The 27252-nt window shown below is 37.4% G+C and overlaps 1 protein-coding gene across 1 annotated transcript in view; it reads left to right on the top strand.

The window, feature by feature from the left end:
- The window catches only part of MINDY2 (MINDY lysine 48 deubiquitinase 2), a 32137-nt gene extending 5258 nt beyond the window's left edge, over window positions 1-26879 (top strand). Inside the window, exons 2-9 of the mRNA XM_036389544.2 lie at window positions 2474-2531; window positions 4743-4807; window positions 7329-7487; window positions 8316-8418; window positions 8966-9108; window positions 16539-16712; window positions 17660-17833; window positions 19230-26879. Coding sequence (XP_036245437.1) covers window positions 2474-2531; window positions 4743-4807; window positions 7329-7487; window positions 8316-8418; window positions 8966-9108; window positions 16539-16712; window positions 17660-17833; window positions 19230-19349 — 996 coding nt within the window. The 3' untranslated portion in view covers window positions 19350-26879. The remainder of the gene's footprint in view (window positions 1-2473; window positions 2532-4742; window positions 4808-7328; window positions 7488-8315; window positions 8419-8965; window positions 9109-16538; window positions 16713-17659; window positions 17834-19229) is intronic.
- Window positions 26880-27252: the final 373 nt, after the last annotated feature.

The following is a 27252-nucleotide window of genomic DNA, read 5'->3' as shown; positions in this document are numbered from 1 at the left end:
GAAGGACTAAGTTTCCCACTCCTGAGTGTAGGAAGTAAAATGTAGCTAGAGTTAGAGCCATCAGGGCAAAGGACCAGGAAACTGCAATTGAGGGGTACAGGAAGTGGGTGGGAGTTGAGGAAATGCATTTTTCCTAAAATGTGGAATTGATGTGAAATCTAGCAACTAAACATTGAAACCTATTGCGAAAATGTGTCCCTCAAAATAATAGATTGTTATGGACAACAGCAGCTTCTACTACTGTTGCTTACATTGTTTTCTTCTGTTGATTTATCTGGATAATAACTGTGGTTCTGTATGATGTTTTGCTCTCCCTTAATTCCTAAGGTATTTTTCTCTCCCATTTCCTCTTCACTGTGCATTTCCTGTTGCTTAAGTGCTTGCAATGAAGCTCTGAACAGCTGGGAAATGTCATGTTCTCTGTATATCCCTAAGTCAGCTCTGTTCAGCAGTACTTAGAATGTGTTGGAACCCCATTAGCCCACTTTAAAGGTGTGATCAAGGTCCCACTACACATGCCAGCCCTAAAATTATGCCATGAAGTAACCAATTAACTTTGCTTAGCATTTAATCAAGCAGTTAATTTTGAGAGGTAGCTTGCTAAAATATCCAGCTTTGAGAGATCCTGGAAATATGAGTAAAACCACTTTGCTTTTTCTGCAGTAAAAAAATAAATGGTTAGCTTTACAGTTGTGAGGGAAAGTTCCATTTGTTAACCAGTGATATGAATAATATGTTGTGCTATTTTAAGCTCTATACATAGAGCTTAAATGGAGGTAAGCTATGTAATTGAGCTTTAGAGTTGGAGAGTTGGAGAGCTCTGTAGGTTACAATCAGTTGGCATTCATTTAATATTTTCAAAAAACCACGTACCCATGCATGCCTGATTTTTCTTCTTTAATTCCTCTCCCAGATCCCAGTACAACCAGTTTTTTATAAGCCCACCATCTCTGGGTTGATCAATGTGTGGCAAATGTCAACTCTAACCCAAGTAGAGACATATTTCTTAGAGTATAAATAAGAAAGCCATATAAACTTGGGTCTCTTTCTTTTTCCACATGTAATGAAATTTCTTATGACTACATATATTTAACACATTTACCTTTTGTCAAATATAATTAAAATTGATAAGACAGATGTAGCCAAATCACACCTCATTTTCCCTGCAAAGTTATTGAAATAGCTGAGATTTCGTACTGAAAACCCTCTCCATCACAATGTGAACAAAGTGGTGTGTTGCTATACTGTATATTTGAGTTTGGGGTGCTGCATCAAAGGCTTTATGTAGATTGCTCTTCCATCTCCTGGTTTTCTACTTCTCCCTTCTCCACAAACCAGAAAAGTAGGTGGAACCTATTAAATCTCAACCATGAGTTAACAGTCTTATGCCATGTCTTTCTATATGTGTCAAGGACAGCAGTGATCAGTATTGAGGGACGTGATTAAAAAATTCCTGATAGAATAAATACCTCTTGTAGACTTTGAATGGCAAGATGTTGGAGGGAGATAGGATAAGAAAATTAAAAACTGAAGAGAGCTTAAAAATCAACCCCAAGACAAGCCAACCCCAAACCCTAGAAAAATAAAATTCACATTTATGCAGAGAAAAATTGCACTATGTTTAAGATCTATATCCTCCTGTGGTATTTCTTCAGATTGCCAGAAGCATGTCCTTGTATGTGTTTGTGCTTTACCTGTTGCTTTTCTTCCTGCAGTAAATCAAAGTGTTTACCCAGGATGCTGGAAGAGATGAGAATGCAGGAAGCTTTTAGCTCTGCCAGGGTGGTTGGTTTTAGCCCATGATTATGGTGGGAATAGATCAGGGAAGAGGGGAATAGAATATTCACCACAGAGTTCTGTGTGTCTGGTCTGGTCTGCTCTGTGTGGGTTAAACCAAATGGTTGAACCTTGGAATGTGAGCATGGGAGAGAGGCTGAGAGGTCATTTCCTTGTACCTGCAAGGTACAAGAAGTCTTTGGCTTCCCTGTCCCAGCAGTACTGACACTAGATCCTTTAGAGACTTTCTACAAAGGAACTTTTTGAGCTAATACTCAAAATTAATCTCTTAATACTCAATTAAGAATTTTAATAAAGGTAGGGAGTCAAAGACTTGAGGGCAGTTTTCTTAACAGTTCCCAGTCTGTTAATTCTGAGTGCTTGTAGTTGAGCCACTGCAGTGAGTGTAGTGGGTTCCTGTGAAGTGGAGGGGCTGCTGGAGAGATGTTTTGGTGGGAGAAGGGAGCACTATGCAGATGTGCACCTGGGAGAAAGTGCTGTGTGCATGTGGTTCTCTAAAAAGCAAAGTGCCTTTTTAATCTCTTCTTGTGGCTGCTATTTAGTAGAGGTCCAGTATGCTAATGGCCTTATAAACTGGTGAGGGAAATGTAATCAGAAGTCTTCTGTCTAGAAATACCATGCTTTTTAAATTGTGGCGTTGTGGTGTTCTAAAGAGAATATACTTTTTCTTTGACAGATTAAACTGCCACCGATGATGGAAATCATAACGGCTGAACAGCTGATGGAATACTTAGGTTAGTAATTGCAATAAATCACTTCCACTTGTATGTTGTACTTAGTAGTGCATGGCAACATAGAGCTGTTTTATGTATTTACTATTTTATTCAGCTTTTTTTGATTCCAGAAAACTACTTACAGTATTCAGTTGCTCAGGCTTTTCCTTAACTGTTTTTAGAAGTTTTCTGCACTGCTTTCCAAAGTGATTGATCTAGTTATGCCATTGGTATGGCTCAGTGCACCAACACATTGACAGATTTAAAATTATTCATGTCTCTTACAGTGTTGTTTTATTATAGTTGACAGAATGTAGTAAGTCAACTCTGTCTTTAATTGTCTATAGTAACTTTAATCATTGGAAGTATGACCCAATTAAAAGAACAAGAAAAATTAATGTAGTCCTCACAGTGATTGGGGTCTCATTTGCAGGCACTACTCTGGTATCATATTCAGTGTTCAGCAAAAATGCAGCTCTTTGTATCTCTCATGGCTGGAACTTTAATAACCCTGATGATCCAGGTGTTAAAAGTGCAGTTGTGATAGTATTTAAGCTGTATGTACCACTTTTCCTTCCCTTGTAGCCTGACAAATATAAAATGTTTGAACTTAGTAGACTAGGTTTGATTTTTCTTAAGCAGGAGAAAAAAACCCTTACGATATTTTCTTTATTTTTGCTTGTAAAGAACATAGCTTGTTCTTTTCAGAAGCAAATTGCTGAGTCTTCTGGTTGAAGAAAAAAGTTACCTACATAATTTTCTCCAAAAACTAAGAAATCTTGCTCCCTGTGTCTAAGCATTTTTATAATTGCATTGATGACACAATACTGTCTGAAGTCACTACATAATTCCAGTTGTCTAAATGTGTATTCTTTCTGAAGGCCTATTTTAGCTTCTGGAATTATCCTACTAAATTGAATAATAAAACAGTGTTCAAATTATTTAGGTTCCTTTTCACTCAACAGGATTAGCAGTTCTACAGTTCTTCTACAGCTGAAAAAAAAAAAGCCAAAACCAACAAAACAGCCTTCAACCACTTTCAAGTTAGAAGAGGATAAATTAGGAAACTTATAATGATGTTCTTCTGACTTTAGTAATGGAGCAAGGAATAAGTACAAAAACATTGAAATAAAATCTGGAAAGTGGGTATTAGTCTCTAAAGATGTTATAAATCTTGAACCTCAGTGTGTTGATTAACTATTAACTAATTTATTACCTTTGCATTGTAGACAAAGGTGGAATACAAGTGTTGTGGTTTAAGCCCAGGCAGCCCCTTGGTCACTCCCCTGCCAGTGAGATCAGGTAGAGAATGGGGAGGGTAAAAAACAGAAAACCTGTGGGCTGAGTTAAAGACTCAATATAGGGAAAGCAGAGCAAAACAGGGAATTAATTCACTGCTTCCCATGGGCAGGCAAGTGTTCAGCCATCCCAGGAGAGCAGCACCCTGTCACACGTGGTGACTTGGGAAGAAAAACACCATCCAGCACTCCAAGTGTTCCCCTTCTTCGTTCTACCCCCCCTTTATATACTGGGCATGATGTCACATGATGAGCACAGGAACATCCCTGTGCTCAGTGGGGGTCACCTGTCCTGGCTGTGTCTCCTCACAGCCTCCTGTGGCCCTGGGAAAAGGAGGAAGGGCCTTGGCTCTGAGTGAGCCCTGCTGAGCAATAACAAAAACATCTCTGTGTTATCAGCCCTGTGTTCAGCACAAACCCAGAGCACAGCCCCACACCAGCCACTGTGAAGAAAGTTAACTATATACCAGTCAAAACCAGCACAACAAGTTTTATAGATTTACTGGTGTATAAAACATGGCAAAACTTTCACAGTATCAGTCAGGATAAGTGGTTTTCTTTTTAAATGTGTACAGAATTACATACTTTACTGTGAACAGTTTGACCTTCTTATATTTTTAAGCTGAGGCACAGAGGGAGGTTAGTTTTTGAATACTGAAGAGATTGGTATTATACCCCAAGAGATTATGAAATGTTGCTTTAGTAACAGTTGGCCATTTGAATTTTATATCTTAATATAATCTTACTAAGTTTTTATATTCATATTTTACTCCATAATTATAATTTGGGTTATAAAACAAATGTGATCTCATTAATTTGGTAGAAAACTTCGGTTGTGGTATTCATTATCAGTCAGCTTCAGTCAGAAACATTAATAGAAATGTTGAAGCTTTGATTGTGGAATAAATTTATTTTCATTTTTGCTTTCTTTTAGGAGACTACATTCTTGACGCAAAACCTAAAGAGATATCTGAAATTCAGCGACTTAATTATGAGCAGGTAAGGAGCTGCTCCTAAAACGGAGTTACTTATATCTGAAGAAACTAAAACTACTTTTCTCACCTAGGGTTTGTCACCTTGTTAAAAACCAGAACCATACAGACCATTGTTTGTAGTTTGTTTTTGTCTGGGCTTGATGTTGAGTAATAATTTTATATATGTGCTATTAGTGAAGAAAAACTCAGTATTTATTAACAGAAGACAGTTCTTTTTCCCCCTGTTATGAAATAACAGTAATGAAGTAAAGCAGGTTTTATTGAGGAAGTGTAACACAGAGGTACTAATAAAAGTATGTAACAGGGGGGTTGCTCTTTGAAGTCTTGTGTTGCATGTCCTTCAATTGCTCTGTTCAGTGGTGCCTGCCAGAGTTTTTCTGAGGATGTAAACTGAGTAAGAGAGATCTGTGTTCTTAATCATGATGGACAAAAAGTGGTTGATCCCATGTTATGAAAGGCAATGTTATTTGCACTGACCACTGTTTATATGTCATCACAGAATTCTTCCTGTACTGAAGATAATGCTATTAGATTTAAAAATTGTTGATTTAGTATATATTTTCTGAGCTCTGTCTGTAGTCATAGCTGGTTTTTTGGTTACTCATGGAAAGGTGAATTTGAATTTTTAATAGGTATAAGGTTTCAGGGTAGTTCTCTTTATTCTTAGGTCATTTTTTCTTATTCTCATTCAGTGTTGAAAGCCAAATTGAGTAATTTGAGATTGATTTGTATCAGATTATAGGAATTACTTTTGTAATAATTGGCTATTTTTTTCCACACAATTCTGTGTTGTAGAATGTTAGAGCAATAATCAACTTGTAGGAGGGTGATGAAAACTATTATGCCTGGTGAAAGTACAACCTCTATAGCTTTCTTATGCTCAGATATATGGATTTAGAACATAAATGTCACATACCTGAAGTTTTTAACCATGTAATTTCAAAGAAGCCTGTTCTAGAAATCTTCTAAGTTGCTTTGAAGGTATGGAAATAGTTAAAGTAGAAGTGATAATGTTGAAATTGTAGCGAGAAACTTCTGTGGTTTTCTGGTCTGTTTGATGTAATCCTGCTTTGTTTGCAAAGTAAACATTAACAAAATAAATGCAGCTATTGTCTGTAGATGTATGGCCTGAATTTGTGGATGGCTAGTGCTGACTTACTATGGACTTCTTATTCATTCAGCAGAGTATGATTATGGCAAAATATCTTTCAAAACAGGTTTTCATATTTGATGTCTGGCCCCTCCTAATGACATGCTCTTGTTAAGGTGGCTTTGTTTGCTTTTGATAAAAACTTAAAAGGTGAAGCCAGTCTTGAGAATTACTTCCAAATCTTGCTGAATTCTAAATCTTGTCACAGCAAAATGTTAGTAAGATGAAGCAACTTGTAGTAAGGCAGTGGGAGCTGTTCCATTCCTGATCATGGAAACTTGACAGAACAGGGTGGTTAAAGGGCTACAAGCATTAAAATTCATTTGTAGCAGCCATGCTCAATGGTGCAGATTCTGATTAGAAGACAGCAGAAGCAGCTGTCTTTAACCATCAGTAGTTTCAGTCTGTGAATCTTTGCTGTCTCCATCTCCTGTCCAATCTGCATTTCTGGTCTTTGTCATGCTGTTTTCCCATTGTTGTAAGCCTGAATTTCTCTTAAAAAACAGAATGTTGCAAAACCCAAAAACCCCCAAACAAACAACAAAGTGCCTCAGTTTCCCCAAATCTTTTGCACAAGACTTTCTGACCATATTCTTGTGGACTTTTCTCACTTAGTGGGAAATTCTTTTTCCTGCATGTCAGGAATTTTTTTTATCTGTTGGCTCAAGATAACTGTCCCACAAAGCACATTTTCTTTGGCTCATCTTTCCTTTCTGTGATTGGAACTTCGTAACTTGATAATTCTCCTTAGGATTCCATTGGGTTCACTACTATAATAAGTGCTACTTTCATGACTTGTTTTAACAGTAGAATTTACAGGCCATTTAAAGGTATGCCCAAAATAAGATAGAAAATGGGGTTTTTATTAAAGAAAAAAAGTAGTGAACATTTAAAGACTCTGATTCTCAGTACTGAACCCTGAAATTAGAGTTGGCAAGTGGGTCTGTGTAGATCTTACTGTTCATTCATTATGTAGTGAGAAGTACTTCAGCCTGACTTGTAAGGGAAGGCTTAAAAGGGGAGAAGAAACCTCAAGAAAAGTCCCTTGAAGATTCCTTTATAATTCAGTTTTCTTGCAAACATCTGTCTTGTGGCTTTGGGAAATAGACCTAAAAGCAACCAGAACTGCCTAAAAGTAGTTTATAGGTGTAAAAAAAATGATTGGAGGGAGATTCTTTTATTTAATGTATCTCCTGGCACAATATGTGAAGTGAATGTGCATTGAAACATTTGTTTTTAGGTAATTTACCCCTTGAATTTTTTCTTTTAAGTATTAAGTCGATGAGTACTAAATGATGAATGGTTACTAAAGTAATCACCAAATGTCCAAAGCTGTGTTGGGTGATCTGTTCTGTTCTTTTCTTTCTGTTGTCAGAATATGAGTGATGCAATGGCAATTCTGCATAAGTTGCAGACGGGTCTGGATGTCAATGTGAAGTTCACAGGTGTCCGAGTATTTGAATACACACCTGAATGCATAGTGTTTGATCTGCTTGATATCCCCTTGTACCATGGATGGTTAGTGGACCCTCAGGTAATTTACTCTGTTTCAATTATTTAAAAAAATGTTATCCTGAATGTTATTGGTGGGAGGGGAGGTATTTCTGAATTTTAACAAGTCAATAATGAAAACGGTAATGAAGTTTTTAAATCTAGTCAGAAAAATTGAGTGAATACAGACTGTGTTTTTTTAGTGCAGGAACTTTGCAGAGCCTGAGTCTATAGTCAAACTACTTTAAAAGCCTTCTATGACTCTGTAAAGGAGAATTGTTTTTCTGAGGGAAGTAGCAAGTTGCCCCAGATACAGTGTCCCAGTCATCATTTTTGAAAGCTTATTAGAGAACACTTGGAAGGAATACAAAGTTACTTTCCTCCTCTTTTTAATTCTGATTTCTTAGTCACTGCTGTTGAGAAATGAGGATGGTGGAACTGGTTGGAGAGAACTGCATCTATAGCAAACATGTAATTTATTTTTAATTATATTATTTAATAAACAATAAAGTAGTATTGTTTGCTGAGTGGGAAACTGGTGAGTTTGGCTGCAATAATAATGCCTAAGAGTTTTTCTTTTCATGCCTTGTTGGTGAGAGTTGCTGTTCTCTTCCCCTGGCACAGCTGATCCAACAATGTCATGTTCATGCCTTAGCTTTTGATGCTAAGGGTCACCTGAAGGATTTAAAACAGGATCTGAAATAGCAAAATGTGTAACACTGGGCTAAAATGTTTTGGCCTACATTTTTTAAGGGGATAACATCCTCTCTTTATTGAATTTTTACTGTCTTATTAATAATTGCCACTGGCTTGCAGCCGTGTTCTGTTCTTCTCAAAGATAAATCCTCCATGTTTTTCCTTCCTGCTGCAGGTTGCTGACATAGTAAAAGCAGTTGGTAACTGCAGTTACAATCAGCTGGTGGAGAAGATAATTTCTTGTAAACAGTCAGAAAACAGTGAACTGGTTAGTGAAGGTAAGTCACGTTTCCCTGTATTTATCAAAGTATGTGCCCTGCCAAATCTACGTGACATATTTTCCACGTGGGTGATGCTGAGTAGAGATACCAGTGGGAAGAGCTGCATTCTGTGTGCTGAGCTGCTTTCCCTGGGCAGCCACACAGCATTGTGCTTCTCTTCTCAGCTCTCTGATGCATGCTCTTGATCTAGTCAATACACTTTTTCAAAAGCTGGCAAGAATTTCCCCTATTGTGGCAGCATTCAGATTTCAACTTAGCTATATATTGTCTCCTATAAATCAGAATATCAATTATATATTCCATTACAACAAGGGAAAATATGAGAAATTTTAGAAGTGGATATAGCATTTCTGAACATGGGAATTTTGTTTGCAATGCTGTGGTTTTAGAACTTTGAAACTTGTCCCTTCTTTTTATGTGTTCCCTAATGCTTGTGGCAATATGGGGATTTAGGGGGAAGTAGGAAAAATACTACTGTTGTTTCCAGGTGTTGTATTAGCAAGTGTGTAATAGACACACATAACAGTATGTTTTGCTTTTGTAGGGTTTGTAGCTGAGCAGTTCCTAAATAACACAGCTACACAATTGACATACCATGGACTGTGTGAGTTGACTTCAGCTGTCCAGGAGGGAGAGCTTTGTGTGTTCTTCAGGAACAACCATTTTAGCACCATGACCAAATACAAGGTACATTCAGCATTTTTGTCTCTATTGTTATGTTTTGTGTTTCAAAGCAAGTCACGCTTTTTTACTGTCTTGAAATAGAATTAAATTCCAGGTTGTTATATATAAATATGGCTTACAGTGAATGTAAGGTCTGTAGCAAATGTTACTTAGGAATTATTGATTACAGTGGTTTAGTCACTGGGATCCGTTACTACTTTAAATCTTCTTGTAGCCTTTCCCTTTATGTTCAGTTTACTCCCTGTGTTAACTCTTTGTGGTTAGGTATAGTTATGTACACTTCTTACATGGCTTAAATTTTCTTGCAGTTTGTGGTTGGCATGATAAGGTTACTTTAATTTCTTGTTTCTGAGGATCTGAAAGTTTGCATTACATTTGGCCAGTAGATGAATAGGTCCATATGCAAAATCCCAAATGTTTTGAGAAGTTGAAATGGGCTACAAATTGGTTCCCTTTGTTAGAGAAGAGAATTTCTTTTAATTTTTTTATCTGTATCTGGGGAAGCAAAATGGCAGCAGCTGTGAAAGGAGTATTCCAGGATACCAAAAGCAAGTGTCAGCTTGGTTAGTGCTTCTGGGACTCCTTCCTCCGTGGAATGGAGAATCTGGTTTGGCAAGTTTACATTCATTTATGGAGCATCTTCATGCTAAAACAACTTTACTTTGCTAGGATGGTAGTATATGAGTTTTTACCCTTGTACAGAAGCTTAAAATTATGTTTTGGTTATCTATTCTTTAATAAGACTTCAATTTAATGTACACTTGTTCTTATGAGTAATGGTAATAAAAGCAAAAAAAAGAAGAGGTGTGTAACATGCAAAAAAGTTAAGAAACTCGTTTTTGCCATTATATGATAATGTCATATACCTCATGTGAATGACACTTTCATTTGTTACTACTAGTCCTTTTTTCCTCCCTCTGTTAATCTTGACTGTCAGTGCTAAGCTTTGGCATTTTGAGTAACTACTCATAAGCTGAGCTAAAGGTCTGAACAGTCCTGATAAATAGTGATTAACTCTACAAGCAGGTAACACATTTGGTTTTCTGATTAGAGTACATCTGAGATGTGGTTTAAATCTGTGTATACAATGCCACTCACTTAAAGCAGTAGGGCAGTGAAAGGCTCCTTCTCCTCCCTTCTTCCATTTAAATAACCCAGAGCTATGAAATGAATCTGTGTATGGTCAAATATTATGTGATGCAGCTCATTTAAATCACAATTTTGAGTATAGTTTTTCCCCTCTCTGCTTTTCTAAATTTAGTTCTTGGATTAGGTGGTGGCAGCTTGTGAAGCAAGCCTGTACACTGTTTCACACTTGTTACATGGAGTGGGGTTTGGTTTTAAAAAAGAAAATAGTAAAAGTACAGCTGTACTTTCTGGGTACAAGTGGTATCTAGAGGTGCAGGTGCTCTTTTACTTTGTTTGAAGGCCATTCCAGATAAAATACATGAATCCTCCTGGAAATAACACATTTTTGTGCTATTATTAAGTCCTTTAAAATACTATTTGTATTAAATACAGTCAATAAGTATCACTTTGACCTGTGGATTATAAGTACAGATTAGCTTTGTAAAACATAGGCTATTTGTAGTCTTTTGTAGCCCAGTATTACATTAAAGGGCAGAACCTGGTGTGTGTCTGTGCTTTATCAGCTTCATACTTGTAAACATTTGTTTACCTCTCAGTTGAGATCCTTTTTCCTTATAGAAATAAAATGCTTATAGAAATAAAAATTCCTTATAGAAATAAAAACACTTTAATGAGTTAAATCTCCTCAGCCAATATTAATAATACAGAACAGGTTAAGGCAGTGAGTAAAAATCTGTCTTGAGTTTTACCTGTAAGAACTAAATACAAGTCCTAAGAAATATGAAGTATTTGAAAATTAGTGTGGTTTGTATATTTAAGGTTTGTTGCTGCTAAGTCACAGTGGTTTTAATCTTGTGCTTTCTGAGAATTCTTAGAATTCTGAAATGCTAAATTTTGAAATAGAGGCCATTCTTGTTTTTCACAGTCATTATGGGGAATGACCTTGTAGTTAGTGTTTAATTTCCATGTTATTTACATGTCTTAGTTCCTGAGGTTATTGCTTGTAAACAGTGTTCATTTCGATTTGGATCTCTGTTGAGTGGTACATGGCAGAATTTGAGATACCAAGAAACTTTTAAATAAAGACAGAAGATAAGTTTTTAATTGATGTTTAAAGGCCAGCAGTAACTCTTTTGGCTCCTACCTACCCAGCTGGTTGCAGTAGCTGTAAGTCTAGGTGGTCTTTTGTATCAAGTCAGAAATAGACTTAACTTGGGCTTTTAGCCAAGATCAGCTCTCCAGACACTTTTGGCCCCCAGGATACTCGTGTGAGTGCCAGATGCATTGTTGCTGAAGAGTTGAGATGTTTTTCAACTGCCCCACTCTTCCATCTCCTGGGTTTAATGCTCACTCTGCAGATGGAGTTTCCTCACAGTTTGAGCAGTAGTCAGCAGTAGCTGGACTATGGAGAAAAGTCCATCCATTGGGAAAACTGGAAATACAACATATGCCAGGGAAAATGGAGGTATAGAACTCCTAGGGCAAGAATGATGCAATTATTTTTTCTCCTTCTCTAATACTGCCTTTCTCTCTTTCCTCTCCAAACCAATACATGGAAATGTACAAATAAAGCAGCTATGAAGTTAATCAAAAGGGAATTACACATTTATTAAGTTGTCCATGTAATAAAATCAGTGTATTTTTAGAAACACAGCTTAAGTAATTAGCAATTATTATTCTAATTAAGCTAATGCTTAAACTTTTATTTGGCAGCTTTAATGTACAGCTGATACAAGGACCTGTACACTGAGGATATTTTTAAGTGCAGTGTGGGTTTTTTAAGGCTGATACTTTAGTGAAAGGACTTGGATTTCCAAACCTTGTCCAAGTAATTTTTTCTACTTCCTGTCCCTTTCATTGCATACTAATAGTCTTGGCTCATGTGATTATACAGTAATAATTTTCAGCAGTTAAAAATGTGATTTTATTTTTTTGCCTTTGCTTTTCATTATGCAGATAATAAATACATCAAATGATAATTCCCTAGATCAAGGAAAAACAGGACTGTAAAGAGGGGATCAGTTTGGTAAGAAGATCTTAGTTCAGTTGGAACGTTTTTCCCACAGACTTGTTTGTAACAGATCCTGTGTTCTTTACTGAAAAGTATCAAGACACTTACCTGTTTGGATTTTTAAGTATGTGTGTTTTCTACTTTATGAATGTTGTATTTCTGCTTCAGAACTCAACAGATACTTTTATTCCAATACAATTCCAATTTTATAACACTAATTGCACTTTTTCCTTGGGCATTTAAGATTGGCACAGTAGAGGCAATGAATATAATTGCTTAAAAACATGTTTATTTTTCAATTTCTTAGTAAGTGTACAGTTATTATGCTGACGGTTACTCTGAATTCAGTAGTACATACTTTCTTTAAAAAAATCTTTTTAATGGTAGTATATCTGAATGTTTCAACTGTTAGAGAAAATTAAAACAACACTCATTCATCCACTTAAAACACCTTCACAAAAACAAAGGGATCTGATCCAGAAGTCCAAGAGAATATTTACATATTATTCAAAACATAATGCTTAAAATGTCTTTACTGTACGAAGCTATTGAACAGGTGTTTGGTTTTCTTTTTCTGTTTCCTGAATTGATGGAAACTTGGCAATTTGCATTAGAACAAGTAGTTTAAAAACATTAATTATTTAATCTGATTATGAAATTATCCAAGGAAAGGAGATCTAGTAACATCCCCTGTAGCCTATATTTGTGCATTTCAGATAGGGTTTTTTTTGTGCAAACCAGAAGACTGAGAGATCCCTGTTTGGGAGCATAATCTTGCTTTATCCTCAGTTTTATTTCAAGGTTTTTATATGTGAAACTATAAAATCTGGGCATTGGTCTACAATATCTAAATACCAATTCTTAGGATAAATAATTAGTCATAACTTTGTTAAAGTAAACTGTCTGCAGTAGTTATGCACTTGGGACTTCCACTGTTTTACTCCCTACTGGCTATAGTTTGTAGTAGATACTTTTGCTGTCTATTACATGCTGGTATTTTGGGGGCAGTGTTAACCCATGAGACTGGGTATTTGTTAAAAAAACCCACATTTAAAAACAAATCTAAAAGATAATCTGGTAGCGCTCTAGAAATGGCCAGTTAAGATTTTTTCTGAGGGTAGAAACATTTTGCAAAGTGGGACAACTCTTCTCAGAGAGTGAGGAGCATTTGAAAGCCATTTTTGTGTGCATTGGTTGCCTGAGTGTCCCGAGCTCGGCCTGGTCAGCACAGGCCGGGGCTGTGTCCCTGTCCCTTAGGGCCATGTCCCTGTCCCCTGTTATCCCCCCCCGGAGCCATGTCCCCTGTTCCCCCCTCAGGGCCGTGTGTCTGTCCCCGTCCCCCCCCCGGGGGCCGTGTCCCTTTTCACCCCCCCGGGGGCCGTGGGGCCGTGTCCCCTGTCCCCCCTCGGGGGCCGTGTCCCTGTCCCCCCTCGGGGGCCGTGTCCCTGTCCCTCGCAGGCAGCCCCGGCCCGGCTGTGGAGTGCCTGGGAAGGGCGGCTCCTTCGTGGCCGCAGGCTGGGCCCGGCTCGGTGCGGGCCCGGCTCGGTGCGGGCCCGGCTCGGTGCGGGCCCGGCTCGGGGGCAGCGCGGAGCTCGGAAGGTAAAAGCTTCTCTCGGCTCACAGGCAGTCCTTGCTGGGCCGGCCTGTGCCACTGAGTGTGGCCTGTGCCTTTAGCGTGGGGAAGAGAACGTGCCTGGCATTAAAACTGTGCCTGCAGAGCCAGCCTCTGTTTTCTAGTTGCAAGTGAAGAACAAACCCATGATGAGAGGCTACGTTACAGCTCGCAGCTAAAGAGCCACCTCCTCTTACTTTATATGAAATTATTGCCAAAGGTTCCATGAATATTAGCAATATTGTGAGGGTCCTGGTTGGGTTTTTTTTGGGGAATCCAATTTAATTATACTAATATGATGTAAAGATCAGAGAAGCTGGTTAAAAACAAGGGAAAGATGACTTCGGATCTCTGATCTGTGATTTCCCATTTTCCATTCCAATAATGTGACCAGGAACTCTGTCCCTTATCAGGTACCTTATCAGGTCCTAGGGAGCCCGTGTTTGTTGGTTTGCTAAGCTTTGTTCAAGTGAAGCAGAATGTTTGAAGGTATGCAGTTGGTATTGGAATTGCAGTTTATTGCCTTTCATTAGGGAGCTGTGTTACATTTATTTTTCATTATTTACTCTAATGTGACATTTTTACAATCAGTGTTCGACTGAGAAATTCTTACAAAGAATATGAATTTCAGGTTTGAAACAGGTCTCCATTTCAAGCAAGTGTTAGCTTTAATCCTTAGCTATGTAGCATCTTTAGATGCTACATTCTAATTGCATGAAGGCAATGATATACCTTAATATTTGTGTGTGGAAAAATTAAGCTTATAATAGTTTGGAGATAGGAAAACTAGTATTTTCACAATTTCAGTATTACTAAGATGCACAGTTTATGGGCTGTAATTAAAATGTATGGCATAATAGAGGAAAACCTGGGAGACACACAAACCACCCCCTTTTTTAGGTTTTGTTTGAGTCAATGTAGTGTTCAAAATAAAACTTAAAAGTTCAAATGCATTTTATATTTAAAATTCTGGGATTTTTTTAATATCTTTTTGAAGACTTCTTGTATAAAAAAATATTGTGAAGTAGTTATTTTGTGCAAACTGGAAATGTTACAAAATTACTTCCTTTTATTTTCTTCAGGTAATTTTAAGTGCCAGGAGTATCATTCAGTTCTTAGGCAGGTTTCCAAGGGACAGATGATTTCTTAGATCATGTTATGTGATCAGACTTGTTGCTGACACTTGCATTTATGTCTGTGGAGCCCCGCTGTGCTGGTTAACTCCCATTCCAAAGCTTGAACATACTGTAGTGTTACCTCTTTGGTTTTGGGTTGGGTTTTTTATCCACTCTGTTTGGCCTTGTGTATAACTGCATGTTATGGTGTTAGGTAATATTGGAATAATTACTGTATGTGAGTCTTCAAATAATATTTTTGTTACATCAAGTGACCTCCCAGCCCCAGCACGGGCAGCTGTAAACAGAGTGGGATTGACGAGACGTGAGTGGAATTTCAACATCTCCCTTAGAGAGTTATTGAATGACTCCAGAGAAGTCAGGGAGCTCGTTCTGTGTGTGTTGAGTATGGACAGAGTTTCCATTTCTTGCCTGTTTAGCCTTAGAAATCATTAGAACAGGATCTGCCTCTTGCTTTGGTACAACTTCAGCACAGCAATCTTTGAGAACCCTTTGTATGCTGCTGGAATACAAATACCAGATTTTTGTTGATGTCACAATAAACTTGATTTTTATGGCTAAACCACTGCTACAAGTTTTGTATTGAGTGTCTTGATCTGGTACATTCAGTCATACTAATGGGAGTTTCAGTCTTAAAATGCTCTATGGTCAGTAACAACATTCTTGATTTGGAGCATAATCCTAAAAACATGATGAAAAAGGTAGGATGAAATAAATGGATTGATTTAAATGGAAATTCAAACAGGTATTTTGTGCTGCTTTGCTGTCCCTCAGACATGCAGCACCATCTCCTTTTACTTGGTGCCTACTCCAGTTATTTCCCTCTGATTTCAGTTCTTCTCCCACTCCCTCATCCTAAACATCCTAAGCTTGCCTTTCATCCTTCCAGTGCCTTGGTATCTGCACTTGTTAGCATTGTCTCCTTCACTCCAGACCAGCCCATTTTATAATTTCAGACTTTGAAATCAAGAAATTTGGCCTTATGGAACTGTAAAATTACTAAAATGCCAACAAAAGTAATTATTGGTAACAAGTGATAGCAAGAATCTTTAAATTTAGAGCTTTCAATTGACAGAGACCTCAAATTCTATCAAAGCTCATTATGAAACATGAAGTCTGAGATGTGGCCATTTTGAGGTAATGCCTCTTGGATTGTTTGGAAAGGTCACCTTTGTCTCCATACCTTGCCTTTGGAATTTAATGTGATTACTCCTAGGATTTAAAGTTTTTGTTGCCAGGTTTTAAGTCTGCTTCTTAGGTGTGTTTCTAAAGAGTTGTCAAGGTATATAGATTGATATATATTAATATATTCATTCATGTATATATATTAATTTCTAGTCAATACAAACTTCTGTTAAGAATGAAGAGTTGCAAGATGGAATACAGAAATGGTGTGGTTGTTAATTTAGCAGTGAATACTAGTATCTGGTGGTTTAATGCTGTATGCTGATTTATTTAATTACTGAATGTGCTAAAAGCTCTAAATGTTTTATTGGAATGCAACATTTATCTCATTTCTGCAACTTAGATTGTAAAAAGTATTTTTTTTTTTAGTTTTACAAATTTTCCTTGTTCTTCTGTATAGGGTCAGCTTTACCTGCTGGTGACAGACCAGGGCTTTCTTACAGAAGAGAAGGTTGTGTGGGAAAGTTTACACAATGTGGATGGTGATGGGAATTTCTGTGACTCTGAATTCCACCTGAGGCCTCCTTCAGACCCTGAAACTGTCTACAGAGGGCAGCAGGATCAAATAGATCAGGTACTGGATTCCTGCCTTTCCATTGTGAGTTAGTACTGATTTTTAGTCATATTTATGTGTAATTCCACAGATGTGTATGTGTGTATACTCATGCATATCTGGGACTATAAAACTCTTTCAGGTAATTAGACTGGGGTTCCCAAAAGTGCCACTTGAATGTATTCATATGGTTTTCCATTTGAATGTATTAATATGGTTTTGAGGGAGAAAAGGTAAGACCAACTGAGTGAAAAGGGGATTTTAATCTCTCAGAATCCACTTCTGCCAAGTCTTCCCTCAGGTGAAATGTCACCTCTGTTCTGTATATGGAAACAGAAACAGACTGGGGAATTTCTTCCTACACAACAAACTCCCTTCAGCTAATTAAGATTGTCATAGCTGAACTTTGCCTTCTGCTGCCCACTTGGCTGAATGTAGGACAGACCCCACAGCAGATTGTGTGTCTGGTGGGTGTTTGTTATTCTTATTGAGACACAGAGTTTGCAGAAGTCATGTCTGAGGTTGGGCTGAGTTGTACCAGATAATGCACAAGTGCAGAGCAAGACTAAGTTCCTTGAAAATCTATAGTTTATAGTCATCACCATTAATTTTTTTAAATACTGGGGGGAAATTAATAATTCTCTCTCTCAGAATAAAAATATGACAGATAATTTGCTGCTGTCTAGGTAGTATAATTTAAACCTGAAAGCAACATTTTAAAATTATTTTTTATGTCTTCTGTGCTGCAGCTTAGTCATTGTGAAAGCAGACATGTAAAGTAGCTGTTCTCAGCCTTCCTGCCGTTGAGGTTATGGACAGGTTCTGAAACAAATTCCTGATCTCCATTTGAAGATAAGGCTGGGAGAAAAGTGTTGGTACTTTGTAGCTGCACATGCTGAAAAATTCCCTTGGTATGACATGACTGTTTTCTCTGTAAAAGAGCATTAATTCAGAAGTTTACTCTTTAGGATTACCTGATGGCATTGTCACTACAACAAGAGCAGCAGAATCAAGAGATTAACTGGGAACAGATCCCAGAAGGAATCAGTGATCTGGAGCTAGCAAAGAAGCTCCAGGAAGAGGAGGACAGGAGAGCTTCTCAGTACTATCAGGAACAAGAACAAGCAGCTGCTCAGGTCCAGGTAAGAAAACAGTACTACAGAATATGATCATCAATTTTAGAAAGTATGAATAATTGCATCGATACATCTGTGCTTGTACACATTTCAGCCTGAGGTGAATACAGGAATCTTTAGGAATACACTACAGTTGTTAGAGTATGCATGTAGATATGAAAACTGCAGACATTTAAATACTTTAGAGCAGGCTTAGCCTTCTAAATTAGAGTTTCGTTTATACTTATTTTGGAATAATGGTATGAATTAATATGTCAGGTTACAAAGATGGTATTAGCTAGTATTTTACATTACTTGCAGAAGAGCATTGAGCTAAACTTTTTGATAATAGTTGAAGCTTTGTCTTTATTTTGTGTTGCAGAAGTTTGTTGCTGTACATTTTTAGGTGATTCAGACTGTGATCTCATGTGAATCTATTCTGTTGTTCCAAATCAGGCAATTCACAATTTCTCCCAGTACACCTTTCCATCCCATAACCATAAGCAGTTGATTTCAAAATCTTCTGAAAATGTGATTCATGCACATGTCTATCAAAAAATGCAATTTAACTGAATCTTCTGTGCCATAGACAATATTCATTTAAGCTGGTGTTTTGGATTTAGAGAGGTTTTAAACACTGAGGGCTTTCAGAACTGCTTTTATTTATTACAAATAGGTAAGAAATAATCTATATAAATCCTGCATCTTTGGCCTGAAGTAATTCAGAACCATTAACTAAGTTTGTTAAGCATGAAGCAAGAAATTTGACAGGTAAAAGTTGTGTTATTTGCAGTCTTTGTTGCTTTAATAGAACCAGCAGTATCTAGTTAAGACACAGATTCATAGCTGCCAAAGGCAGAAGGAACTGAAGGACCTGCTGAACAGGATTAAGAGCCTGCTTGTTTGCAGCTATGAATGGGTACAGAGGGAATAGATGATGAATTAACAAAACTTACAGTTGCCTTTGTATACCAACCCCCTTGCCAAGTTATTAAGGAGTTTGTAGTCACAAAAAGCTGCTGCCTTACCATTATCTCGCTGTCCACAGCAGCACTTTGACTCTGCAAATAGTGAAATGTGGATTATGTGCCTATAAGAGAAACCAAGAGAAAATTCCAGTGCAATAATACAGAAGCGCCAGAAAATGCTTGAAACTGTATTTTATTGAAACTACTGATCTGTATATGTGGACACAACAGAAAGGACACATGAAACTTGAAATATTATTTTCATCTGACTTAATTTTCAAGAAATACACAACTTTGTGGAGGTCCCGGAGTAGGTATACCAAAAACCCTACCTGAACTCTACTGCTTTGCATAATACTTAAACTTTTTGTTTGTGAACTTGAGCACACAGGAGGAGTTCAGGCTGTATGTGCAGTGGTGCTGGGTTTATTTCCCATGTTATTTTCCCTACACAGCAGGTACAAGGTGCTGCCTCTCCAGCCAGCACAAGACAATCCGGGAGTAACGAACGCAAACGCAAAGAGCCTCGAGAGAAGGAGAGGGAGAAAGAGAAGAACAGCTGTGTTCTCTTATAACAGAGCATGGATTCCATCTGGAGCCAAGTGCATGTCCTCAGAAGCAAAAACAAGGAGTCAAAAGGAAGACAAACCTGTTACATGCCGCCTGTGCCTGATTACCCCATGGATTTTGTTCACGTTCCAAGAGAGGATGGATGGCTTTGTACCAATCAGACTTCCTTCAAAGTCATGGCGCGAGCTGCTCAAGAGGGAATTCCAAACCACAGTTGGATGCGGCTGTGCTTTGAGTTAGTCATAAGAAATATTGCACCTTGTAGCTGAACACACAACTCATGGCAAGTCCTGTGTCATAGTGACATCCATTACTCATTACATCAAGTAGTAAGCTATTTTATCTTCTACTCTAAACAAAGGTAATTCATTTTGTGTAAGGCTTTTCCCTGAAGTCTGTACACGAGCACAATGGAGTTCTGTGTTACTTCCTTAGTATGAAACTATATCTTAGGCTGGGTATAGTCTCCATGACACAAGAGCCCAAATAACAGCTGGGCACTGCCTCCTCAGTGTGTCCAGATTTCTTTGCTTCTGGATCTGGTATGTTCTTTTTTTGAACCCAGATTTATACTTGTTACTGCTATCACTGCATCTCCTGGCCAGCTTTCTTGCCCCAAGAATATGTGACTTGATAGGCAGCATACAAAAATTGTCATGAAGAAAATGGGGCATTTATTAAAAAGCAAGATGAATATTGTTTGCTTTTCTTGCAACTACAAACTGGGTATGGCAACTCAGATGTTATCAGGGTTAAACAAGTAATTTTATAGGTAACTTCTTTTTCTTTTATTATTTTTTTCTCTTGTAGGTAAACTGGACCAGATAAGCTTTTATTTATTGACCTCTCCATATGATAGATGAATGATGAGAGGGAACTAAAGTCTATAATAATCGTTATTCTATATAAGAATGCAGAGTTAAAATAACTAACTATCTGCCTTTTATCCAGAAGTACCTTGAACTTCAACATGACGTTAACATGTCCACTTGTATATTTAAGCAAGTGTACTGTAGTTAAAAACACACTTTTTTGTTTGTTTTATAAATCATGTATTCTTAAAAAAGCACACTTCAGAAGGGGTGAGAGAGAGAGGAGTGAAGCTCCCTCTCTGAGATGGTTTGAAAGGTGGTCAGGTGTAATATTTTGTTTTTTAAATCACTAATTTAGAATTTTTGGAAACCAGACTTTTCTAATTTATGGGAACCAAATAAACGTGTTGCATCTTGTAGTATTTATAGAATGCAGAAACAGAACACTTGATGAATTTTGAGGGAACCACAAATCTTCCTCCACTTCCATTAAATCAATAACAATTAGTTCTTGCTGAACCTTTTGATAAAAATTTCTATTTAGCAATTTGTAGATACTTTTGAAAAAGGCTGCTTCTACTGGACAAGTTCTGTATCTGTGCTCTAAGCCTTAGTGTTCACACAGAATAACCTGGGCAAGAGGTGGAATATGACATTCCTGCTTCCAGGTGTTTGGAGAATGTCTGCAAAAGTGGGTGTCTAACACAAGTCCACTGGTAAAAAGCCACTTCGCAATTATTTCAAGCTGCACTGGCTGCACTGCTGGCAACCAGTCATCACACACATCTGCTACCAACCTAGAATGAAAATGAGATAAAGGAAGAATGTCTTACCAACTAAAGGGCCAATTTGTATCACTTTTCTTCCATGCCTTTTCCTCCTTTGTTTTTCTTCCACTTTTGTTACAATTTCCCTTTTATAATGATGAAGTAACGAACAGTAGGAGGTCTCTAATATGTAAACTGTAAATTTAAAAATTATCTTCTCTAGAAAAGTCATGCCCAGAGAAGTAATTTTAATACTTAATGTATGCAGTTCAGATAATTTTGTATGTCAAAGCAAAGGTTGATGTCTTTTTTTCCTTTGCAGCAGCCTAACTTCAAAAATTAATGTGATGGAGGATCACCAACATAATGACTTAGCTACTTTAAGTAGATGAGAAAATATTCCAATAGTGTCAATAACAGAGACTTTAAGCCAGAATGTTGTTTAAAAACATTCTGTTACTAAGATTTTTCCAAATTTTGTGTATTTACATTTATTTATTGACCTTGAAAAATAAATATGTCAAGCTAAGTGTTTGTTATTATTTTCAGTGACAGTATTGCCACTTTAACTCCTTTTGGAAGGAATCTAGCTGTTGTAGCTATGGAGTTTATCTCTTTGCCTAAGATACTTGTTCATATTAGAAGAATTCATGTAACATTTTCAGATTCAGACAGATGTGCCTGAAACTTAATATACTGTAGTTAGAGGAATTATGGTCATTTGGTGACAGAGGAAGAAGAGTTAAATGCAATGCTCATCATGAAGTTGTAACTCCCAGATATTTCAGTTTCTTTCAGTAGAGGAATAAAGGTTTCAGGGTATTTGAGATGGAAGGCATGCTATGAAAACAGTCCTCTGTTAATATCCTTTTTTCTTTACAGGTCTTGAAGCTTTGGAAAAAAGGTAAAGAATTCCTGAAATCTAGGGCTGCATGAGTTGAACTTGTTAGTGGCAAAAGTTATAAGCAGTTGAGCTTCCTAATGCCCAAAATGAAATTCACCTGGAAGCTTAATTTGTGCCCTACTGGGAGTAACCATTCCAAAAGCACCTGTCACAGTTGGTACCTCTGACAGTATCTGAGGATCAAAAAACCTGAACAGAATTGCTTTGATCTATATGAAGTGAGCTTGGAAAACAATATTGCACAATTTAGTCTTGGAGTACCAGGAAGACAATATCTACTTCTGTTTACTTCATTTGCCTTTTTTTTTTTCTTTTTTTTTTTTTTCCTCCAGCTCATGTTCTGGCAAAGGTATAGATTTATACTTTAAATCTATTTATACAGTTTAGCATGTACATGCTCCAAATACCTACATAATATATATGAAAGTGTCCAGAAAAGTAGAGTAGAACTTGTTTTCCACTAGATAAATGCTAGCACAGAAAACAGAATCATAGAATTTTTGTTGTTGCATTATAGTTGTGACATAAAAAAAGCTACATACAAGTATTCTTAAGATTAGCAAAAAAAGAGCACTGCCGTAGAGATAAATGTTTTCTATAAGGCACTTTGTAAATGCTCAACTCCACCAGTTTTCTTGTGACACTCATGGAATCTGCAAGCCAGCAAAGCGGATCCAGAGGGTTTTAACACCAGAGAATGAAATTAGCATTCCTGAAAATTCACTTAAACACAATGCAAAAACTACATTTTGTTAGCTGTCCATGTTGTTCATAGAGGAAATGAAGTGTTCAGAGTTTCTGTGCAGAGCTGCTCTGTGGCTCCCAGGAGGTCACACGAGCTCCAGGGGAAGCACAGGCACTGCTGGCATTGCCAGGCAGGCTCTGACTCACTTGGTATGTCACATTATTGTCATGTTTCTTCAAACTTGTACACACAAGCTCTTGGAAAAAAGTTTCCAGTATGTAATAAAAGGCAGTTCTGAGTTCTTCAAATGAATTTTCTTGTGCATTCAGCAGGAAATACTAAAGTGAAAGGTAAAGCTGATGTATTTTTAATGAACCATTCTTCATTCCTGCTCCACTGGTTCTGTAGCAAAGTCAGCTCATTGCTTGGATCAGCTCTTTGCATTAGGATGCTTACTAGAGAATCTATACAAAGTACATCCTTCAGTACAACATACTGAATTACAAGCTTACTTTATATAAAAGCAGATTTTTAAAGGTTGCAGCATTGAACAGGTGACTCAGGAAATGCACATTTATTGATGGAGAATCCTCATTAGAAAGCATATTACAGAAAAGCAAAAATAACAAGCTGCAGTTTGGTTGCAGTAAAATGCTCCCGTTTTTTCCATCTGTGCTATGATGAACACTTTGGGAGCAAGAAAAATCCAACTCTCAAAAATATTAATTCAGTCCAGGGATAGCAAATGTCGCATGCAAGGCCTGAAAATGGCATTTCATCTTGACAAATGCACATCCTTTTTTATCAAGCATAACTAAGGAGAGACTGTTAGTGCTGAGTAGGAAAAGGGGAGGAGGTGAGTGACACCTTCTCACACCATGGCATGGGCAGAGTCTGTCTGATGGTCAGTGCTCCTGTACAGCTCCCTCTTTTCAGATTGCCCAGTAGGAAAGCAGTGGATGCAAGCTCAGCTGTGATCTGCGCTGATGGAGAAGTGCCACAGGGGAATGCTAAGGAGGAAGGAGAGGCTGGAACACAACAAGTCCCTATGCTACCTCTAGAGATTGTTTAAGGCTTTGTCCTTAATTTTGCTGTTATTTTGGACACAAATAGCTGTGGCACAGCATGCAATGGCCACATTTTCTCACCTAGGTAATGCCCAGCAGGTTCATTTCCTGGCAGGTTGGCAGTGTCTGTCCCTGGACACACTGCTCTTCACTCTCACTGTGCTTTAAAGTCAGGACTAGCTGTGCTGATCCTCTGATAGCTCCAAATATTCTTATTACATGTCAGTTGCCTACTGTTCAATGTCAGCTCCTATCACTCTTGAGCTCTCTAGAGAACTTGCTGAAATCTGCCTTCCTCATTCCTTTTCTGGTTTGTAGGATTACTTGTGTTCATGGAGAAGCTTTATGTGCTGAAATGGGCAATTCCTTGTTTTTCAAGGTTAAAATCTTTAAATACTCAGTTAATTATCATTAGAAAATCGAGATGCCATGTTTGCCTCAACAGCATAGAAAAATTCATGCAACAAAATAGTGTTATTTTGGGCAATCCTAGGGAATGATTCAGATGAAGTTTCAGCACTCAGAGTAACTGAAATGTTGCTAGCTCAGTCCACAGAGTGCTTACAATTAGTGTAACACTGCTGGAATCCAAGGCAGCTGCTGCTCTGGTCAGAGCTGAGGCACAACAGGCAGTGAGTGAAATGGGGGTTGTTTGATAGAGTCAAACTCAGCCAAATGTACAGACACCTTGGGGGTGCACAGGGACACAAACTCAGCTAAGTTTTATTACTTTTTTAAATTACTCTGTTGAACTTCCTTTAGTGCTGACCCAATTTCAGTTTAGGTCCCATCCACGATAAGTGACACCTGTTGTGAATCACATGGGGATTGATCTAACAGTGTCTCATGAGCCAAAGCCTTTAGCTGAGACAAACTGAGGTTCTCCATCACAGAGCTGGATGAAATAAGTGAGATGTCTGTCTTGAAGTTCATTTCTCTTGTTGAAGCCTTTAGGAAAATTTGGATTGGCTTTTTGAGTTAAAACTTCAGCTGTAACTTTGTTACATTTGTGCTAAGCAGTTTTGAAATTTCACCTTAGTTTAACATTTTTAGATTTCTTCTGAATGTGTTTCCAAAAAAGCTGAGATAACTTGTATTTTTGACAGAAACCCTGTGATGGCTTTTGCTCCTGCTTATTAGCACATGCCAAGGAAAAGGTCAAAGCTGCAATTAAAAGAAACACCAGTGTGTCTTAAATCACTTTAAAAACTTAAATAAGCTGAGTAATGGGAACACCCTTGGCTTTGTTCATCTCTTGTTTTGGGGAACTCCAAACTATTTACAAAACCAGACAATTTTCTCTCCAGTATTTTGGTATCAGGCCAGACCCAGCAATAGGTCTGTTAATTTGAGGACTTTTGTTACTGCAGATTAACCAGTTCTAGATCTGGTTAATCTTAGTTACTCTTGTGTTCACAATTGAGTTTCAGTGAAGCCCTTCACAGTGAAAGTTTGAAACAAGGTTCTCTGTGAGGTAACAGTATGGGGATTTTGGCCAATTGCATGGGTATATGTTACCAGCGATTCTATTAACTACAGAAAAAAAGTATTGCTGTGGAAATAAAATCCTTCCATTGCTTGGAAAAGCATAGTAGTAGGTGGTATCTTCAAGAGACTGCAGATGGATGCAGTGAACCAAGGAACCTGCTTGTGGACTTTATATTATTTGTAATCCAGCTTTTGCATTTTTTATCATGAATAGTTGCAATAATTACATGTTTGCATTCCATATGCTCAGGTTACAGCAGGTATGTTTGCATTTCCTGGATTTCTTACATGCTTTCTCTTAGGGATTGGCAAGCAAAATTAATTTTAGAGAACTCCTTAAAGAAGTGACCATAGGTACAATGATTTCAAGAGACAAACCTATTGTAGCAAGGGTTTCTTCACTTGTATTTTGATAACTCTTGAAATAACCAGTGCTGTAACATTCCACTGGAAAATGTGACTGGTGAGGGAGTTACAGTGCAGACAGTGATGAAATAAGCAGGGTTCTGGTTTGGATGGGCTTTGTATTTGCAAAAACATCCCAAATTAATGCAGGTTACTATCAGATTGTACTGGACAGATCAGAGCACCTGTGAATGGCTTTTCCCTCTGTTTCTGCAGTGTGTAGTCACTGTTTACAACTTTGATAGCAGTTCTCAGAACTACAGAAGTATCAAGTACTTGTGCCACAGAAATCTATTCTAAATCTGTTACATCTTGCTCAGTATTATGTTAAATTCCTTACAGCAACTTCTTTATAAGGGAGTGAGAAATACTGTCTGCATAACCTGATAGAGCTTTAATGTTAAATGACAGAGTTTTGGTTTATATTACAGCTTTCAGCAAAAGAAGTTCTTATCCAAGTTTGGTTTTATTTAATAATTTTCAATTATCCTTTTATCTGGTCACCACCTGCATAGCCCTTATTTGTGATAATCACCTTTTACACACACATGTAAGCTTAGTGAAGAAATGACTGATGGGACATACAAAAATGAATCCTACAGAAGTCACCCCAAGTTCTCCAGTGCTAAGTCAAATATTTGTTGTCTTAACTGCCTTGACTGGGTGTTTTTACAATGAAATGTTTTTTTTTAAAAAAGCCTCCCCCACAAAACCTGACATATTTTAGAAAAAATCCAAAATACTTCCAGATTAGTAATGTCTTCAAGATGCCATCAGAATTGTGCAATTCCTGTGTTAAATCAGCATTTAGCTGTGAGTCTGTTAGTCACCCCATGCCTACTTGATCTCTCTTAAAAGGAAATGCAAAGTAAAGCTGATGCAAGTGACTCTGGATTGACCAAGAGAGGGGAGAAGTTAAATTTTTTTTAACTTGTGTTTTAGAGGTGCATGACACAATTAATTCTAGTCATGCAGTATCATTTGTACCAATGTATGTGAATGAAATACTTTTCATCATGTGACACCATTATCCAGCACTGTAATGGCATCTACAAGTTCAACTACTGAATGTTTTGCATTTTAAAAGCCTTAATTGTTTATATTGTATTAATGTGTTTTTAAGGACTATAAGGAAATAACATTTCCTTGTAAATTGTTAAAATAATTTTGAACACAAATAGTTTTCAGAGAAATCCAGTTCTGTATCTTAATACCCCTTTTTGTTTGTGTACCACAAGCTGTTAAAATCTGTTACCTTTTAAATAGTGTCTCCTGCTATCAGCCTCTCTCTAGTTCAAGGTCTTTACCCAACTGAGATTTATTTTGGTTAACAGTCTTCTGAAACTCATTGTATGTAAATAAATTTAAGTGAGCAAACTTAAATAAATATTTCATTTAGATATTTAAGTTCTTTCCTAATAATAAAGGTTGGATGATATACTTTAAAAAATATACTTAAAAACCCAACAAACAATAACACAACAAAAACTCACTCTGGAAAAAAAGGATAGACTTCTGGTGCTCTTCAGGTTTTGATAAATTCAAAGGTTTCAGCAATTTGTTTTCAATCAGTTTTTTTCCCCATTGTCTGAGTTTTAGTATTTTAAGGGAAATGATTACACCTGCACAATTACATTTTTAATTTACTTAAGTAACTGTTGGAATGCATATCTAGACTTTTACAGGGAACCAAGCACATCTCAAGTTTTATTTTTGTACCTCTCTATAGCTTTGTCTTTTAAGGTTATAAACTTTGAAATTGTCCATTCGATCCATTAGC

This window comes from Molothrus ater, chromosome 13, assembly GCF_012460135.2.
Source record: "Molothrus ater isolate BHLD 08-10-18 breed brown headed cowbird chromosome 13, BPBGC_Mater_1.1, whole genome shotgun sequence".
NCBI lineage: Eukaryota > Metazoa > Chordata > Aves > Passeriformes > Icteridae > Molothrus > Molothrus ater.
Note: the sequence above shows the minus strand (reverse complement) of the source record. Positions and strands in the feature narration are given on the sequence as shown.